At 31.9% G+C, this 19,949-nt stretch overlaps 2 protein-coding genes and 1 long non-coding RNA gene across 13 annotated transcripts in view; 2 read left to right on the top strand and 1 right to left on the bottom strand.

Annotated features, from left to right (window-relative positions):
• The first annotated feature begins 2,691 nt into the window (after nt 1-2,691).
• On the top strand, nt 2,692-6,319 carry LOC111400802. 3 transcript variants are annotated; one of them, XR_002703855.1, is made up of 7 exons: nt 2,692-2,809; nt 3,071-3,178; nt 3,257-4,356; nt 4,871-4,955; nt 5,044-5,112; nt 5,187-5,493; nt 5,670-6,319. It is a non-coding gene; the product is annotated as an uncharacterized LOC111400802 (long non-coding RNA). The 3 variants fall into 3 exon arrangements; XR_002703857.1 differs by having other exon boundaries at nt 2,692-3,178; nt 3,257-3,320; nt 4,272-4,356; XR_002703856.1 differs by having other exon boundaries at nt 2,692-3,178; nt 3,257-3,320; nt 4,272-4,955.
• Nucleotides 6,320-11,540: 5,221 nt separating this feature from the next.
• Nucleotides 11,541-13,732, top strand: LOC111400800 (LOB domain-containing protein 25-like). Of its 9 annotated transcripts, XM_023028205.1 has the most exons (4): nt 11,541-11,869; nt 11,948-11,961; nt 12,491-12,527; nt 12,977-13,732. In XM_023028205.1, the coding sequence occupies exon 4, from the start codon at nt 12,981-12,983 to the stop codon at nt 13,476-13,478; it is 498 nt and encodes a 165-aa protein (XP_022883973.1). In that variant the 5' UTR covers nt 11,541-11,869; nt 11,948-11,961; nt 12,491-12,527; nt 12,977-12,980; the 3' UTR covers nt 13,479-13,732. The 9 variants fall into 9 exon arrangements, with proteins under 9 accessions (XP_022883973.1, XP_022883975.1, XP_022883969.1 ...); XM_023028207.1 differs by lacking the exon at nt 11,948-11,961; XM_023028201.1 differs by lacking the exon at nt 12,491-12,527.
• Nucleotides 13,733-18,227: 4,495 nt separating this feature from the next.
• The window catches only part of LOC111400799 (arginine-glutamic acid dipeptide repeats protein-like), a 4,633-nt gene continuing 2,911 nt past the window's right edge, over nt 18,228-19,949 (bottom strand). The window contains exon 3 of the mRNA XM_023028200.1: nt 18,228-19,679. Coding sequence (XP_022883968.1) covers nt 18,507-19,679 — 1,173 coding nt within the window. The 3' untranslated portion in view covers nt 18,228-18,506. The remainder of the gene's footprint in view (nt 19,680-19,949) is intronic.

The following is a 19,949-nucleotide window of genomic DNA, read 5'->3' as shown; positions in this document are numbered from 1 at the left end:
ATAATTTAGGTACACGTCAATCTGTTTATAGAGGGTGAAGAGAGGAGATCACCTGATTTCTGCATGGAATTTTTGCATAGATCTGCTGTGCAGGGAAGAATATGTATATAAGCCCTTCCGCCTTTTCGCCATTATCTTTGGAGAAATTTATCTGCTCACTTCTGGTTTGAACTCGGAATTGTAATAACTTGAGAAATCTGAATTGGCTAGCTGGTAAGCTCTACTGTATATTTACTGGGGCGACACCTCCGCGCGCCGAATTGAACAGCGGGCATCATTGCCTCTCTGAAAATTTAAAAAATAGTTTTGCAATAGTTATTTCGAAATTAGCTGTACTAAAAATAGAGAAAATTGCAGCTTTTATCTCAATTTATAGAATTTGCGGCAACTTGGTTCACTACCTTTTACGTTTTAAATTTTTGTCAAAAAATTGACATTTGCAAAGCATGTAAGAAGGTAATTTGCATAAAACATTCTTACATTTCAATGTTATTGTGCAAAATGTCAATTTTTTTTTTCATTTCCATTCACACTTTCACCTTTCGCTACGGAAATCATCATTTTCATTCAATTTTTCAATTAAAAAATGTAAAATGACAAATATTCCCTTTTATTGAATAAAACAAAAAATGAAAAGAAAAATTAAAAAATAAATCGCAATCATACTCCTAAACCTTTTTAAAAAGTGCAAATGAATTCAAATAAATTATTAAAAGGATAATTAGTATAAAATGTCTTTATTTTTCAATATTATTGTATAAAACGTCCATATTTCACCATTTATTTTTATATTTCATTGTGAAAATCACAATTTTCATCAATTTTCTCAATTAAAAACTATAAAATGACAAATGTACCATTATCTTTGAATAAAATGAAAATAAATAAAAGAAAAATAAAGAACAAATTGAAACTATATTCACAAAATTTTAAAAATATATAAATAAATTTCAAATAAATCATTAAAAAAGAAAGTGATTTTTATTTTTTCAAAATTTATTTTTTAATTATTTATTTGTACTTTCAAAATTTATTTTTTAATTATTTATTTGTACTTTAATGATAAATTTTGGAGTATAGTTGCAATTTGTTCTTTTTTCTTAATCTTTGTTTTATTTAAAAATAAGATTATAATTGTTATTTTATATTTTTTAATTGAAAAAATGAATGAAAAATCATAATTTTCGCAATGAAATGTGAAAATAAGGGTGAAAACGTCAAAAAAATGAAAGATATGAACTTTTTTTTTACTAATTACCATTTTAATTATTTAATTGGACCCATTTGTACTTTTTAAAAAAGTTTGGAGTGTGATTATAATTTATTCTTTAATTTTTCTTTTTCTTTTTTGTTTTATTTAAAAAGAAGTAAGTGTCATTTTATTTTTTTATATATTTTTTCGTTATAAAATTTGATGAAAATGATGATTTTTCACAATAAAGTGTGAAAATAAAGATTAAAATGTCAAAAAATGAAAAAAGTAACATTGAAATTTATGAACGTTTTGTGTTAATTACTCTATATAAGAAACTATTATGGAAGCAAAATAAGTAAATTATGTCTCTGTTTGGTTTAAATTAAAATCAAATTAAAATCTTACGTCAAAGAACAATTACCGTTTATCATATATTTCATGAAATTTAGAACTTTTTAACCACACATTTCATCAACTTTAATTAAAATATACAAAAAATCTGATTTTAATCTACACCAAATAGATATTATATAGAGTGCAAGTCCGAAAAGTATAGCCATGTTTGGCAAGCACTTTCTACTTTTTTTTCCTCAAATTCATTTTTACTACATATTTCTTGATATTCACATTTTTTCAATCGCTTATTTAATCAAATTTTATCAAAATCTACTAAAATATTTTACATAGCTAAACCAAACAAAGGGCAGGAGTCCCTTTGAGTCCCAAAATTTTAGAATGAATTTTGATTTTTTTTTTTAATATTTTGCTGAGAAATGTGTGATTACAAAGTAGGAAAAATTTTGAATTTCAATACTAACTTATTTTATTAGATGGTGTGACTTGTGAGTTTGAAAATAAATATAAGAAATGAGACTTGTATAGGGTAGAATAGTAAGTAACCCATCATTTGCCAACTCAATGACAACTGAATTAAAAAGTCCTGCATCAAAATAAATAGGTTAAGGCGATTTAAGTTAAAAGGCAATTATCAACTTTTGTTTGACAATCACTAAAATGATTTTTTTTTTTTGTAGGACGAGTTTTGAAATAGTGTTTGTTTGAAAAATGTATGATTAAAAAGTGTATATATATATATATATTTTGAATTTACTTGCATAAATTTTTTTATTGTGAAAACATATTATTAAAAATGAGTTCGAGAAAAAAATATCATTTTAATGGCTTTCAATCAAGGGCTCAGCTCGATAATGCTTTTCGAGATTCTAAGTAGTTGGATCTCATTGAACATGTAATTAAAAAGGAATAAAAATTATAAATTCAATAAAACGTGAAGTTAAAAATAAGCCACTTTTTGATAATTATTATTAAGGGAAAATAGAGTTTTGAATAGTGATTTTTAGAAGAATGTGTAAAAAATATGAAAAATTTTGAGTTTTCGTGCAAAAATATTTTTTTTTATGGATGTATAATTAAAAATGAATACGTAGAAAAAAATTTGAAAAATAATGGTTGCAAAACAAGGCCTAAGCCCATGTTTGGCCTCACTCTCCAAATTACACGGGCAACGGTTCCCATGATTTGGCTCCAATTGAGGCCGCGTCTGTAGAGCATGGCGGCGATCCATCACCTCCATTGGTTCTGTCTTTCTGCAAGGTCAATATCATTGTTTATTTTATAGTGATTAAATTATGTGTAAATGTTGACGTTTAGACGTAGTTGGTGCTTTAAACTTCGTTGAAATTGGATGGGGAATACCCATTTTCACAAGTTCTGCTGATAGGCTAGTTTTTAAATGGAAAAGTGGTAATTTAGATCCAATTCAGTCAATAAAAATGTGTCGAAGTATTGAATTGCATCAGGTTTAGCATCAGCCATTAAAATTGTTGGATTGTCATTTTTCTTGTGATTTCTCAGACAAATAAAAATCCTCACATTCTTGCTCTCACCGATGAGGAGGTTCATATTGGACTTTACAATACAAGGCAGAAGTTTCTGGATTCCTCACATTACGAAGAAATGCAGGTGAATTATATTTTCCACATTCGAAGATCATTAATATGGTGTTCAAGGTGCTAATTATTGTTGCAAATATATTTGCAGAAAAGCCAAGATTTCAGAGTGGTTTGCTCATGATAGTGCCATATTCGATATACGTTGGATCAAGGTGCCTATTTATCTCAGCTTTGTATTTTCACAAGTGTTTCAATTGGATTTCAAAGCGCATTGAACTCATGAACACGCTGATTGTCATTGCAACATGTTCCAGAAATTAAAGTACTACCTAGTGTAATGTAATTAATAGAATGATTCTTTGGCTGGTGAACTTTTCCTGTATAAAGTTAATGCAAAGGCGTGGGCATTATTTATTACGAAATCTATGGTGGATAATGAGAACATATTAATCATCCCTGATATGAAATTATGACGTTTGAATTAGAAACAGACATATTTAAAGTCAGTTATTTATTCTGAATATAGTGATAGAACCATAAACATCACACGCACCATGAGATGACATTTTTGAAAGTTTCCTTATTCATTTTCTGTTATCTAAATCTTTTTCTGTCGCTTGCATTAAATACAAAACTACCTCTTTTGCAAAGGTCATAGGAAGTTTCTATTTTTGCAATAGCTTCACGGCATAAATTTGGTTCACTGATGATTCTGAAAGCTAATTCTATCAGGATTACTTTACTCCTGTGAAGGCAAAATTCTTAGGGTCTACACAAATGTTTTATCTAAGGCATTCTTTCCTTTATTTATTCTCAATTAATATCACTTCCACTTTTCGGCTTATATTCTTGTTTTAAGGAACACCTCTAACTTTTCTAGCTCTCAACCATCTTTCGCCGCTTCTAATTTTTCTACTACTAACTCAAAATTTGATGAAAATAATTATTGTTACGATGAAACTAGAATGTCAGTTGCTTTCAGGTGTCTGAAATCACCATAGGTCCAGTCCGCACACAGTGTAGGACATTCCAATAGGATTTGAACTGAAGAATATTACTGGTGTTCTGAGAAACTTTGTAATGCTTGAAAATATAGATGGTTAGTTCATCTGGTTGTTTACTACCTTGAGATAATGATAATTTTATATTCGAAGGCCCTTTAGTTTCAGTGTAATCAAGTTATGGGACACAAGGCATCTTAAAGGTCCAGATACTCAGGCATGCTCTTATTCTGAGTCAAGGACAAAGGTTAGTTTTACTTACCATAATAATCACCTGTACTTGTTTTTTGAACACATTCACCTCATAACAAAATAGTGAATATGAATTCTGCATTGCATTCCTTATGATTTCTGGCATCTATAGAGCCATTAACGGTGTATAATCTAGAATTTTGATACGGCGAAATACCTCAAATGGAATAATTCACGTATATATCCTTTTATCTGTAGTGCTGTAAAAATTAAAGTTTAGTTGCACTTTCAAAAGGGAAAATATTAATCTGTTCTTGTTCAGGAAAAGAGATTACTTGGCATATCTAGCTTGTCTCAAGATTTGAATTGAGTATTTATCACAGCCTCGTGCATGGATCATAGTTGAGCTTACACTGCCTATATAATTGAAACCAGCTGACACGCTTCATCACAAAAGCACACATAATAAATGTTTTCATACAGTCAGGATCATCTGAGATCATAGCAAACAAGGATGTAAATATGTAAATGTTAATATTCTTTGTTTGGTTATGATATTTCATTTTCAGACTATACATGTATAATGTACTTCAGCTTGAAAAGGCGGCCATAAAAACTTTCTCTGGAGGTCGAATTGAATCATTTTTTGTGAAGGTATTGATTTTATTTAATAGTAAGGTGTTTAATGCTTCAGTTGCATACTGCTGCATTGCTGACATATGTCATAGTTGGTGATTTACAGTCGGTAATTAGTCCTCATGCATCTCATATGCCGGGTGGTTCTGGTGATGGAAATGCCTATATATGGCAGGTTAATTTCTTTATGGATACTTTCTTCTAGTATTTGTACATCTAAATTTAACTCCATTAACCATGTTAAAGCAGGTAAGTAAACCTCGTGTGGATCCTATCACTTTGAAAAGCCACGATGGAGAAGTCATTGCAGTTGTTTGGTAAGCCTTTTGTTGCAAGCTTGGAATGAACTACTGTAGAGGATTTGAAGGAATGATTAAGATTTTAACTTTATTCTTTAGTTCTTCGATACTGTCAAGTGCTATCCAATATTATCTAGCAAACAGGATTATGATGCTTTAGCCTTCACTGCTACAACTCTAATCAAATTTCTCAAAATATTTCCTCTGGGTGCCCTTCAGAGATGGGGAAGGCTACAACCTGTTCTGATGATTTCACAGTAAGATACACTACAAATTAAGCATTTCCAATGATGCTATATTCTTAAATTCTTTTTTCGCGCTGTTATCACTAGTATCATTTCGCTTGATCATTGATTTTTTTTTTTTGTTTTAACTAAGTCACTCAACTTTTGCAAGTTTGTTAACTCACTGATGTTCACTATATTTGTCACAGCCAAATCAGTTTCTAATGCCACATCACAGTTTCCATGAGCTGTATCATCAATTCCACGAGCCACATCATTTTCATTAACATAACTAATGGAGACATGGCGTGCCGAAACCCAAATAAAAGTGAAAGACTGTCTCAAAATTAGAGCAGTTGTGGACGAAACATTATCTACAGAGTGACACTGAAATTTGGCCTTTAAACGTTGTATCCCCTGTTAACTCGCCCAGTTCAAGTAGAAAGCACGAAGTTGGAATCCCTGAATCCATGGAGAAAAATTTTCATTTAATTCTGAAGTAAATAAAAATTTTGAGAAAACTCCAGAAGCTGAAATGAAAGGCCCTTCATCTGTGCTAAACCCTCCTTCTCATTGAAGAGAAAGACAATCCAAGACTACTTTCTGGTTTCCTGATAGAACTTCCTCATTGTTCAACTTATTTATTAGTGCATAGTATATGGATAGAGGATTAGATAATATTGGACATAAAAACGACTAGAAATTTTGTTTAGTTATACTGTCAACTTAATGCCTATTGAGAACTCACGAACTGTATACCACACATGCACTCAACATCTTTTATTAGTGTAATTTCATTGTTGTATATATACTTGTCTCTTTACCATTTATGTTAGTGTTGCCTGTTGAGAACTCACGAACTGTGTACCACACATGCACTCAACATCTTATATTAGTGTAATTTCATTGTTGTATAAATACTTGTCTCTTTACCATTTATGTTAGTGTTCATGGAATCTTAGAATTGGATTGACTTTTGTTACAGAGGATGAAATTGTATATGATCTAATACCTGCTTGGAGAATCAGCAATTATTTGTTGGGGTCACAAACTCTGATGCCCTATCTTTTGAGAATTCAGTGTCCAATAAAAATCCATATTTTATAAAATGTGTGTACGATATTTGATGGGTATAAAATACCCATCAAGGACCAATAATTGTCTGTCTAATCATTAGAACCATACCTAAATTGATTTGTGTTATTCCTCCAAATTATTCCCAACTTTTGGATTGCAATCTAGTAAGGATGCATAAAGAATTCTTGTAGGCATGCCAAGAATCACTTACTTTTTATTTTTTTATTTTTATTTTATCAGAATATATTAAAATCTGTTTTCAAAGATATCTTTGATGACATAGAATCCTAATCATCCATATACAAGCTAGTTACTTCCATTGTGACTTTTTCAATTGTCTTAGCATCTTATTATTTAGGAATCCCATCTTTTTTACTAGTGGGTCAAGAACGTGAGGTTCACAAACCAATGTGAATTTTTTCACTGCGACATATGATTATTTTGTGAAGCGTTCTCTCATGCATTTCTACTCTTATCCCGCAAACAAAGAGATATGCCTCCAATGTATTGCAACTAAGGATGACGATTTTGAAAAATGGATTATTGCATTTCTTTTTTTCTCTAATGGTAATGATCTAAAGCTAGAATCTTGAAAACTATATTTAAATGATGTATATGTAATGCTATTTAACAGTACAAACTTTTAGATTACCATGTTAGACAAACAAGTCGTATTATTTGACATGCCAAAAAATTGTCCCAGAAAGGAAAAGACCAGACTACCTTATATAAATAATAATGAATGACTCTTATTTGTTTCTAACATGATAACAGCACGGGCAAAGATCCTCGGTTCAAGTCATCCTGTAGCTCATTTAAGTTAATTGTGCACTCATTAGGCTTTGTTGGAAAAAAATCTCGTTTATACGTAATGAGATATGTTGAAGATAATATTTAAATGATATAATCGTAGTACTATTCAATCATTTAAACTTTTAAATTAAATGGTTCAACATAAAATAGTAAATGATCGAGATGATTTAACCAACGAATGTCTTATGATTGAAAGGTAAGGAATTATTATTTGTCACACACCAATGATTACATATGATAAGATAACAATATAGTCATATAGATTCATGTACCCATAGAGAAATGTCTAGAAAACCTGTAATGCTATTTAACAGTACAAACTTTTAGATTACCATGTTAGACAAACAAGTCGTATTATTTGACATGCCAAAAAATTGTCCTAGAAAGGAAAAGACCAGACTACCTTATATAAATAATAATGAATGACTCTTATTTGTTTCTAACATGATATCAGCATGGGCAAAGATCCTCGGTTCAAGTCATCCTGTAGCTCATTTAAGTTAATTGTGCACTCATTAGGCTTTGTTGGAAAAAAATCTCGTTTATACGTAATGAGATATGTTGAAGATAATATTTAAATGATATAATCGTAGTACTATTCAATCATTTAAACTTTTAAATTAAATGGTTCAACATAAAATAGTAAATGATCGAGATGATTTAACCAACGAATGTCTTATGATTGAAAGGTAAGGAATTATTATTTGTCACACACCAATGATTACATATGATAAGATAACAATATACTCATATAGATTCATGTACCCATAGAGAAATGTCTAGAAAACATCTATAAGGCTAAGCAAGTGCTTTACAATCATGAAAACTGACTCTTAATTTCTAAATTCATGTATACCTTTTTCCTTCAATACCATTAAAGAAAATCACGCCATATAGTCCAAAGAATGGCGCATTTGTATTCTAGTCTCGAGTGACAGCATGTTGGCATAGACTTAATTAATTAACACTTATCATATATACACCAAAATTAATTAACATGTTAAAGTTCAATGAGATAGCCTATCCAAATAGGGTGTACGATTTTTCTCTTATAAAATTTCTTCACTGTATTTAATACTGTAATAGTAGAAAATGATAAAGTCTCACATTAAGGCAAACCTCTATACATTATTTTTGCGTCTTTTTTTTTTTTTATTTTGCGATTTTATTACTTTTGATGGTATAAAATTAGGGTTTTTAATTCTCAACAAAGTGTTGGCACTTGCATAAAGCATTTGCGAGTAACTTTAAGGGAAAATAATAAGGAAGTAGAAAACATTAAAACAAGATATGCTAATGCTTCCTCTTTGGTCCATCAAAACCAACGAGGGTGGGGTTTGGAGCAAATCAATGCGAAATTAGAACTCTCGTTTACTGATACTCAAATTAAAGTGAGTGAATAGAATATCTTATTTGATCTCACATATATAATTAAAACTTAGCCAAAAGCTACATTAGATGAAAGTAGTGTACAACTTGGACGGAGATGTTTAATATTTCTGTCCATCTTACAATGTAGGGTGGAAAAAGCCAAAATAAGTAATTTTAGCCCTTATAAAGGAAAATAGATTCTTGAACCCCTTTCTTATTTAGGTTGATGTTATTAATAGATAAATCTCACATCAAATAAAGATAAAAACATAGGTCAATTTATAATACTTGGAATACTCCGCTTAATAAGGTTGACGTTTTAAGAATAACTCCAAGTCTTAATACGGTATTAGAGTTTATTAAGCTCGAACTAGCAGTTCGATCGAATTAAGATTAAAAAATGCCACGATGATTTCAAGATTGATTTATTCAAATGAGTCACCATCTTACAAGGGCATATTAATGGATAAATTCCACATCAAATAAAGATGAAAATATTGACAAACTTATAAGACTTGGACTATTCCCCTTAATAAGGTTGACATTTTAAGATGAAATTTCAAGTCTAGACAGATATATTACAGATTTTTGTAATCGGTACGTAACTTTAGTAAGTAACAATCGATGAAAATTCAATTTGAATTTAAACTTAGGTTTGCAATTGCAACAATATTGTTATCCCCAAATAGCACGATCTTCACAAATATAAATATGTTTGTTAAATGCAACCCGTGAATAAAAATATAAGGGTACCCTTATTTACATCCACAGTTTACTTATTTCGGCTTTTTCCACCCGACATTGTAGGATGGATAGAGATATTAAACATCTCCATCCAAGTTGTACGCTACTTTCATCTAGTGTAGTTTTCGACTAAATTTTAAATATATGTGTGAGATAAAATATAATACTCTATTCACTCACTTCAAAATATATTGTTTTAAATTCATCTGTTAATATTTATTTTCATAAATTCTTTTGAACAATTTTATATTTTTTAGAGTTTATGTTTGCTAAAATTCTAATAATCATAAAATATCACTTTCCATTAAAATCTTAAAACCCTTATAATCATAATTTATCATCTTCAACTGAAATTTAAAGAAAAAAAATAAAGTCAACACATTATTTTAATTACAATTCATGATATGGAAAATGAAATCTTATTTTTATGCTTTGTTTTAATTATTGGTTTGATAGATGAAAGTATACAAGAAATTTCAAAATAAGATTTAATACCTGTTCAAATATTCTTGCATTACAAAAGAAAACAAACTTAAAATTACCAACCAAGACACAAACAATCAAAATTAATAGCCTATAAGCAAAAATAAATATATTAATTAATTAAAATATGATTCGAGGAGGGATTTGTTTGGTTGTGTAGTAATGCACCCTTGAGAGAATCCAATAAATTCAAGAAAAGAGATTAGCCAACATTTACAATGAAATATTAAAGCACCAACATGACAATATAGAAAAGGAAAAGTAAGAACCATATTAGATGTTGATAGTGATTAGATGAATATAGTGATTTTAAAATTTTTTGAAATTGTCTTAAGGATGTATTTAGAGTGAGGTGAATACATAAAATTTGTGTAGATTTATAATGTTTAAATAAATGAATTTAATAAGGACAATATTGAAATTTGACGTGGATGAAAATAGTAATTTTTTAAAATTTTAAAATTTTAATGGGATGTACTATATAAAATTCTAGAAATGTAAATAGTGGCACCAAACATAAATTGAAGTAAATCTAAAAGGATAGGTACTTCAATTGGATTTTATAATTATTTGTCATTTCATGAACACATATCGACATTGAGTTAAAGACAATACATATCAAATTATCAAGTTAAAAGATATTTGTAGATAATGTTGCAGGATAATTCAATAATAGAAGCAACAAATTAATGTAAGGTCCAAAAATTTTGTTTTGGACAGTTTGAATTAAAAATTAAAGAATGACAGACATTATGTCAATATCATTGTAACTTCAAACTATTATTATTATTATTATTACTATTATTATTATTATTGGTACAATTAATTTCCTTTTAAATCCAAGTCAAGTTTTCGTGTTCCTAAAATTTTTGAAAGCAAAGTAATAATAAGAAGAATTCAATTTCACTTAAATTTATATAGGAATTAATTTCAAAAGATATTTTTAGGGTGTAAATATGTTTCGGCCGTCTAGGATCATTCACGCTCAACTCGACTATTATAAGAAGCCGAGCTTGAACATTTTTGTTAAATTCATATAGGTTTTCAACTCCACTATGTTTGTGAACTTTATTAAAGCATATTCGATTTATAAAATATATTTCAACTATTGTTTGTATATTCTCTATCGTTCCTGAATTATTTAAAAGAAGTCCATATTTTGTAGGGATTAAAATTTAAATCAAAATCACTTTTTAATATAATTACATATTTTATGGAATTTAAAACTTTTCAACCACACATTTTATCAACTAATCTTATCAAAACCTACAAAAAAAATTGATTTTAATCTCCATCAAATAAGGCTAAATAAAAAAAATTCATAGAACCTAAGAAATAGAGCATGATTTTGGAAGAGTAACAAGCATTAGTTCCACGTCTTGATTTGTTTAAGGACTTGATTATGACTACAATAAATTACAAATTGAAAACAATATAATTAATAAAGAAAGACTTAATTTCTACTTTGTTGTGATAATTTTTATAAAAAGAAGAGGGGTCACAGTCAGCATTAGTTTAATTAATTAATAATTATTTTAGGTCTATTAATTATGGCAAAAGCTTTAACTTGACATTCCTTCACCATTCACCAAACTCATCATAATTCCTTACCTTTGCATTACGGTGCATTCTTTTTCATCAGTGTCCTCTTTCTTGCTACTAGGGTTTTCACTTTTCCCTTTTCTTCTCTAACATTTAGCAACATTAAATCCTAAACTCTTTAGTTTCCTATGACTGTCTGATAGCATCATCCTTAAAAGAATCAATGTGAATTGTGAAGAAGCTCGAAACAAAATATACGAAGTTCTCTTTCTTTTGAAAAGAGAAAACCCTTGTTCCCTTTCTGGTTCTTCCTCAAGAAAAATAAAGTAAAAATTGTTGAGTTGGTCTATTAGAGCAAAAGATAGATCCGCAAAAGGAGGTACATATTTTGTCGGGTCTTTGGATTAGTTCCTTAAGATCCATCTTTTTCCAATTTTGACTTGCATCTTTTTTGCAGGGTTGATTGATGAAGTAAGAAATATATATGTTGCAGTATGATCTTGACTTTTGGTTAATGTACTATTATATATACAATAATACACACACTGGAATGCACGAATAATATCGAGTTGTCAACTTCTTGAGTAGTCTAAATTCTTATATATTATTTTTTATTTTTTATTTTTTGTATTTAAGTGTGGGATTTTACTCTTAACAAGCGATCACTTAGGCGCAATTGATCAGGAATTAACTAAATTTACGTGGTTCAGGTTTGAACATTTATAGTTGTATACTATCAAGTTTCTATTTTATTTAATTATTTGATTGAGATTTATTTAGATGAAATCTAAAGTAATTTATTTATTTATTTTCTTGTATAATTCTGAATTTATGGAAGGAGAAGTATTTTGCAATTATCAATGGATATGTTCTGTAGAGATAGGAGGAGGAAATACAGAAACCAATTAATCAATTAGAAATCAGTCTCTTAAGCTTATATATTTGATATTCGATTTGAATTTTACTAATTTTCTGGCCAATCCTTTTGATTTTGTACCAGGATGAGGATGATTTCCCTGTGACTGGCATACTTGTTTGTATGTTGTTTGATCCAACTATTTTTCTTGTCAATCTTCGTGTTTTCTTAGGGTATAGCTAGCCCACTACGTAACGGTAACAGGTATCTTGTTCCGTGTTTATATTTCTAGACATAGTTTTCATAGAACGCGTTTGCTCTTTTTCAAGTAATGACAATTGTCTCTTTTCAGTGATATTTCGAATACAATTTTTCCTAGTTTTGATGAATGGTTTCGAAAAAATTACATGGCAATTCAGTTTATAAATGTCCACTTAATCTATGACTCGAACAATAGATGTTACATTTTACATAGATTTCTTGAAAGAGAATTACTTCCCTCAAGCACCAGATCTTGGCCAAGAGAAAACTATTTTTCTCAAAATAATTTACTCATAATTAATGAATTGTATAGTTTTTTTTATGTGACTTTGATAATTGATTGGCCTTGTTATATAATTCAATTTTCAGTCAAATGGCTTCTTCCAGCTATTCAAACCCTCCTTGTGCTGCCTGCAAATTTCTAAGGAGAAAATGCTTGCCAAGTTGCACTTTTGCTGCATACTTTCCTCCAGAGGAGCCGACAAAATTTGCCAATGTACACAAAATATTTGGGGCAAGCAATGTTAGCAAATTGCTAAATGAAATCCCCCCTAATCAGAGAGAAGATGCAGTGAATTCTCTTGCATATGAAGCCGAGGCGCGACTAAAAGATCCTGTTTATGGCTGTGTTGGAGCAATATCTGTTCTTCAAAGGCAAGTCCTTCATCTCCAAAAGGAATTAGATGCTACAAATGCTGATTTGATGTTATATGCAAACAATGATGTATCACATTCGCATCCAGTTCAGTCCAATTCAACATTTTCGAGGACTAATGCTCAGTATAATGGAGGAGAGTCGAATCCGGGATTGCTTCATCCATATGCTTCTCCATGGAATAATGACTCTTCAAATGATTCCAAGAGCATGTAATTAAGATATATAAAGAGCTCGTATTAAATCTTGGGTTGGTGAAGAAGCATATTGTGACCATTATTAGGAAAAGGTGCAATTTCATATGCTTCTTGTTTCATTTATTTTCTCAAGGACAAAAAATGTATGACTTGTTATGAGTACGACAATGGAGTGTTATTATAATGTGAGTGTAAAATAATTTGTCCTCTTCAGGGATATATGTACGTTGTGCTAGTAATCCATATTTCTATTGGGAAATGGCATATAACTATGTTTGTGCAATACTGCGACGATAAACCATTGTTATACTTCAATACGATAATATATACATAGAGGATAACTTAATACCTATTAATTAGTGAATGCATAAGAAATTTGCAGTGTTTTATTGAGTTCAAAACCCTGATTGGAGATGAACTAATTAAAACTGTCCAAAATGCAGGTAAATAATTGAAATAAAGCTTTCTATGCTATTTTTTTAAAACCGCATACTTATTACAATCGAATCTTGCATGACTTTATTACAATCTAAGATTTCACGAGTCTCATGATTTACATGTTCGAGTCTCTGTCTAATCAAATTCAATGGTCGAGCGAAGCATCCATACTAATTAAATCCAAGCATAGTCAATTGCATAGTTACTACGTCGAGGACTAAAATTGAGGTTAAACTAATATCATACTTGTACTGCCTTAATGCTCCAACAGCTTGCTACTAAGGTGGGTCCACTTATATTATTTCCTTTACTTTAGCTTTGCTTGTGGGTCCATATTCAAATTATTTTGCTATTTATTTCCTCTTTTTCACTTGTTCAGTTCCTATGTGCCAAGCTCTAGCACACAAAGTCAACAATAGATACTAGGTGGGGACCAATTTCAAGCACATTGTAGCCTTTGCGCGATTATTTCTCTAGTCAAAAGAACTACTTTCACAAGCGACTTTCAAGAGTTCTTCAAGGTAAGTATGCTCTTCTTCTCAAAAATATCATATACTCTTTTTTGGCCAGGTAGCACAGAAGGGAGAGTTGGCCGAGTTGGAAGCCTAGCTGCATGTGATTGAGTTGGGAGAGCAAGGACTGAGGAACGAAAGGAGAAATCCGTCCGATGAGGAGCTTGCATCTGATTAGTTAGTTGATGAGGCAATAGCTTACCAAGGCATTTATTTGTCTGATATAATTTATGTATATGTTATTTAGTCATTTTTGAGCTCCATTCTTTAAAAAATTATTTTTCTTCAAATTCACTTTTAGTTACATATTCTTTTAATAAACTAATTTTGCATATACATTTAAAATTTTTCCTTACTTTTAAACCACATATTCTCTAAAAAATCACTATTACAAAATTTATTTTTGAAAAAAATGGAGCTCAAACAAACCCTTATTAGAGCTCGTCTAAAATCAAATTTTATTTATTCATGTTGTGTAATTGAACTACACGGTTCACTGTTTGTGTTAGCCAAGTCAATTCTTTCATATAGTGGTTATGAAAATTGTTTCAAAAAGGAAAAGAAAAGAGTAAAATTGACGAGGCTTTAAAGGGAAAATTGATGTGATTAAAATTGCACGCTTCTGGACTTGGATACTTTTGGACTACAATTTCAGAATCAGTCCCATCTGTCTCTCTCAATATGGGCCCGTCTAACCGTCCAGCAGTCCCTTTCATTAGGCTCACGTGGCCGAAGACGGTATACCCCACTTGGGCCCAAGTCCAAAGTGCAATTGGAGTGAAAATAGGGTAAATAGTAACAAACATCCCCAACCTTTTGCATTCTGATACAACTTCGTCCCTAACCTTTTATTTGGACAGCTAGGTAGGTCATCATGGATGATTTCCATCCGTCATCAACGAATTTGACTAGAATATTAAAAAATTCAAAAGGGCAAAATCATCATTTTAAAACTTTTAAGGTTTGTTCGGTATTGATTTTAAGAATTGATTTTTTAATCGTTGGAGAGAAAAGTTGGTCTTACCTATGAATGAAGAAGTAAAAAATGACGACTGAAATAATGAAATAACAGTCAAAAACTAAAAATTAAAAAAAGCAAAAAAAAAAAAAACTAAAGAGTTCAATAAGAAAATATATAATCGTTTTCTTTACTTGCGTACCACTCCCAACACATGCCCGCACTGATATTACACACGCGTCACCTTGCCACCACTAATATACTACATCAATCGCCACAAAAATTAGGAGATTTTCTCTCCCTATTCGCTGACGATCAAGTTTCACTAATAATGATTGTGTTGTCTTTGATGTTAGACCTTCTTTTACCATTGCTAGTCGTTGCGGTTGGCAAGTAAGATCTCTCCTTGGTTTGTTGCCATCTTTTGTATTTTGTGTTATGATTTTTTATTATTTTGTATTAGTTAAAGAAACTGGAATGCCTACTCTGATCTTTTCAATTTTCTGATATTCTGGTCAAATATTTTTGGAAGAATTACGCTAATTTATCGAAGTTTAGGGACTTAGTCGTCCAGAAAAAAAATTAGGGATGAAATTTGCAAACGAAGGCTAGAGGATGTTTGCTGCTATTTACCTATTAAATATTAATATATAATAGTGATTGATATGATGGATGGAATTTTGGGCCAAAGAAACCGGGATTTGTAAATGAAAAAAATTAGGTTTAACCCTATCACTAATTATTTCTTTTGACAAATCTTGTGTCCATAAATAACTTGACAAATTATTTAGAAAAATCCAAAAAGTAGATAACTGCAGTTTATTTTTATTATTTGACAATTTTAGAAATCTGACAAATTAGGCGCTGTTCTTATATTTTTCTTTACCTTTAGAATAATGTTATTTACAATCCTCACTATAACATCAATGTATCAAATCATTAACCGCCACATGTATGCCCTATAAGACGACTATGACATTGAGCGACTGCAAATAATATTACTCTTTTCTTTATGATTTAAAGAGAGCAACATTTATTCATTCATAATTCTCATGAGACGTTTCGTAAATTCTGAACGCAACGTGCAAAAAGTGTTCCGCATGGTTTAAGATAATTTCAATCCTTTTAATTTTGTGATAAACAACATTGTCACCATAATTCACGAGGTGTGAATTGGTATTGTAAATTTTGCGATTTGTGACCGTACATGTAACTGATAATAATATAAATAGTGGATGACCAAATTTCAATTTGTGTCACCCGTCTAAGTATCGTGTGACTTTTGTTGTGATAATTGTGCCTGTTAATATAACTTGCGATTACGCTAGTGGATATATTTTATGCTTAGACTGATAGTATATTTTTCCGATTGATTGGTGTCTATCGTCCGCCAAAAGGAAAATAGTAGAATTGATTTGGTTTTTTAAGGAAAATTTGAGGTGATTATTAATTTCACGTTAGGAAAGTTTGGGCCCTGATGGGCTACAATTTAGAATCAGTCGGGTCTGTATCTCAATATGGGCCCTCATAATTGTCCAGCAATACCTTTAGTCAGCTTCCAACACAAGATACCTTACGGCCCAAATCCACTATGAATACTAATTGTGATTGGTTTGATTTGATAGATGGAAACGCAACTTCAGGGCTATAGTCTTAATCAAGATTTACACTATGAGGTTTTCCTTTCCTTTTCACAGGTTGCGAAAATTGCTCATTACGATAAATTATTGTGTTAAAAAATTATAAAATAGTGAACACGTGTCGAGACAGGACTTCACAAGATCTAATCAATTTTCATAAATACAACCCAACATGACCCCAAACAATAGTGAACATGCCGAATTGTCCATAATGATATCTCAGTGTAGATTGTCAAAATATTACAAAATGCTTATAACGTGATAGTGGACGACGACACAATAGATCATTCCGACGTCTCACTGGCTAACTGACACTTCCCCCATATATGTTTCAAGATCAACTCGCCTTGAGTGAAGGAGAAGACACTCCATAATTCCCATTTCATCTTTGAATTGTACTTGGTGTACATAATATTATGTACAAAAGGATGACCATACACTTACATGGGTGTGAGGCCCACCCAATGAAAGATAAAGCTTGGTGTACAAAAGGGTGTTGGGACTCACTATATGAACACTTCTATGTACATATAATTATGTACACCAAGCTTTATTCTTTACCTTTTTTTGTTTCTATCTTTCTAACTTTGGTAATTGGAGTGCAACCAGTGGCCCTCCCCTAAGGTGACAGGGTCTTACTAATCGAGTTTTGTTTTAACAAATAAACATATATTTTTGTTAATTGAAAGATCTCATAATATTTTAAGTCAACACATGACAAGATACGTTGACTTGGACATGAGTTCATCTAATTAATGATTTAACACTCTAGTTATTTTTATTATCCTTAATTCCAAATTGTATTTTTATTTTTCTTTTATGGTAGGTGCATTATTCATAATTGCCAACCGTCCAAAAAGTGCTAGTGTTTTTCCAAAATTCTTCCTTCATTAAGCAATGCAATGGACTGTTTTGAATACATTCTTTCTTACCCTGTCATATAACTGAATTGACAACATTCACGATATCTGAAGATAAGCGAACTCGAAATGTTGACATCGGCATAGTCCTAATTGTTGACATCAGCACATTATTATCAAACGGAACCATGCCCACACTTGCAAGTAGTGACCCGTGATCCTAGACAAATTTATATCTTACAAATCAATGGGCTGTAAAGAATAATCCACACATGTCCCAACATAATATTTGTCTCGAGATTTTGTTTATAAACTAAACCATTATCGGCAATGCAGGCATTAAATTACCACATCTGGACATGTAGAAAAGGTAGTTTATTAGAAGAGCTTCTACATGCATAGAAGGCCAACTATTGTAAGGTTTGACAACAGGAAATGGGTAATAAAGTACATTCACTCCAAAAGCATTGTAAGGTTTAGCTACAGAAGGAACCAACGGGGTATAAACAACAGACCCGTGAAGTAATATTTAAGCAATAAAAAAAAATGGGAATGTGAAAACAGACAGTTACAGGGAAATCTCAAATAATGCTCGAATAGCAAAGTTGATTCACAAACAATTAGTGCATAACAAACCTGTCACCGACCAAACCAACCTCGTGGACCTTGGCCATCTCCATCGTTCATCAACTTGTCCAACACTATATTCAAGTCAACAGATTGTCCACTCTCTGTCAACTTTCGGACTGTTGCCCTCACTTGGTCTCTTGGAAATCCCATACTTGTCACTCTGTCAACCACGTCGTCAACAGGAACCCTCTTTCCATTACCAGTAGAATCGGACCCACCACCGACTCCAGAGGCTGTAGGCAGCGTTTGAGGTAATATTCGAGCAGTAGGCAGCTGGGGATATCCAATTCCACCACTCTGGCCAAACATAGAAGAAGAGTGATGCTGTGGTTTCACAGGGGAGCCACTGCCATACTGTGATGGTGAACCACTATAATAAGGTTCCCCTGGACCAGATGACGGATCATAAGAACCAGAATATACAGAATTTGGTCTGCTAGATGGAGGCTCGTATGTATTGGGTGGATGTCCATAAAACTGTTGTGAAGGAGTTACACTGGAGGGATGAGGGGGAGGTGGTCCAGGTGGGCGAATGCTCTGTGGGGGTGGCTGCATATAAGGTGTTTCTTCAGGATGACGACCCAATGGCAGCTGAGGTTGAGAGGTGTTCACAGTAGGAATTGTGGAGTGTGGTTGAGGAGGTGGAGATTGCTGAGAGTACTGCTGTTGAGGAGGTCGGGGTTGATGAGAATAGTGTTGCTGAGGAGGTGGGGGTGACTGAGAGTAGTGTTGCTGAGGAGGTGACTGATATTGTTGCTGTAGGGGCGGTGATGGAGGGGCGATCTGCTGTGGCTGCACTGGAGGTGTTTGGTACTGCTGGCTTGGATTTTCTGGAGTCTGGCCAGGTGGGGTGAAGTAAGACTCCCGCTGAGCGACAGAAGGAACTTGATTTTGAGAATACTGGTTGGGAAGCTGAACTTGAGGCGGTATATTCTGATGTTGAGGCAGTGGAGGAGAAGCATTTGGTAGAGAGGAGGTGGGAGGTGGCTGCGTAAGAGGAACTGCAGAAAGCTGCTGGTGAGATTGACGATGAGCAGATGCTCCAAGCTGGGTAGAATCAGTGCCTGAAGTGTCGTGGTTTTCAACATGCTGTTCAACCTTCGAAACTTGCAGCTTAGCAATCTGCAGTTCAGCTTCTACAATTTCCTGTTTATCCTTTATAAACTGAACACCAGTTTGCACCTGCAGGTAATTTTTTGATAACCACGAGAAAGAATGATTATAATAAAAGCTTAAACATGTTATAAGCATAGAAGTTAACATGAGGCATACAATTTCTGGTCTCCCTTCTGCATAGACATAAATGGCCATGCTGATAATTGAATATCACTCACACACAAATAGCAATGCCCACAATTAATTTACAGTAAGTATAGAAGAAATGCTATTGGAACATCCTTCAAATCTCGATGCTGTCAATCCTACGTCAATAAGTCAAAATCCACTAACCCC

This window comes from Olea europaea, chromosome 10 (assembly GCF_002742605.1).
Source record: "Olea europaea var. sylvestris chromosome 10, O_europaea_v1, whole genome shotgun sequence".
Lineage (NCBI taxonomy): Eukaryota > Viridiplantae > Streptophyta > Magnoliopsida > Lamiales > Oleaceae > Olea > Olea europaea.
Note: the sequence above shows the minus strand (reverse complement) of the source record. Positions and strands in the feature narration are given on the sequence as shown.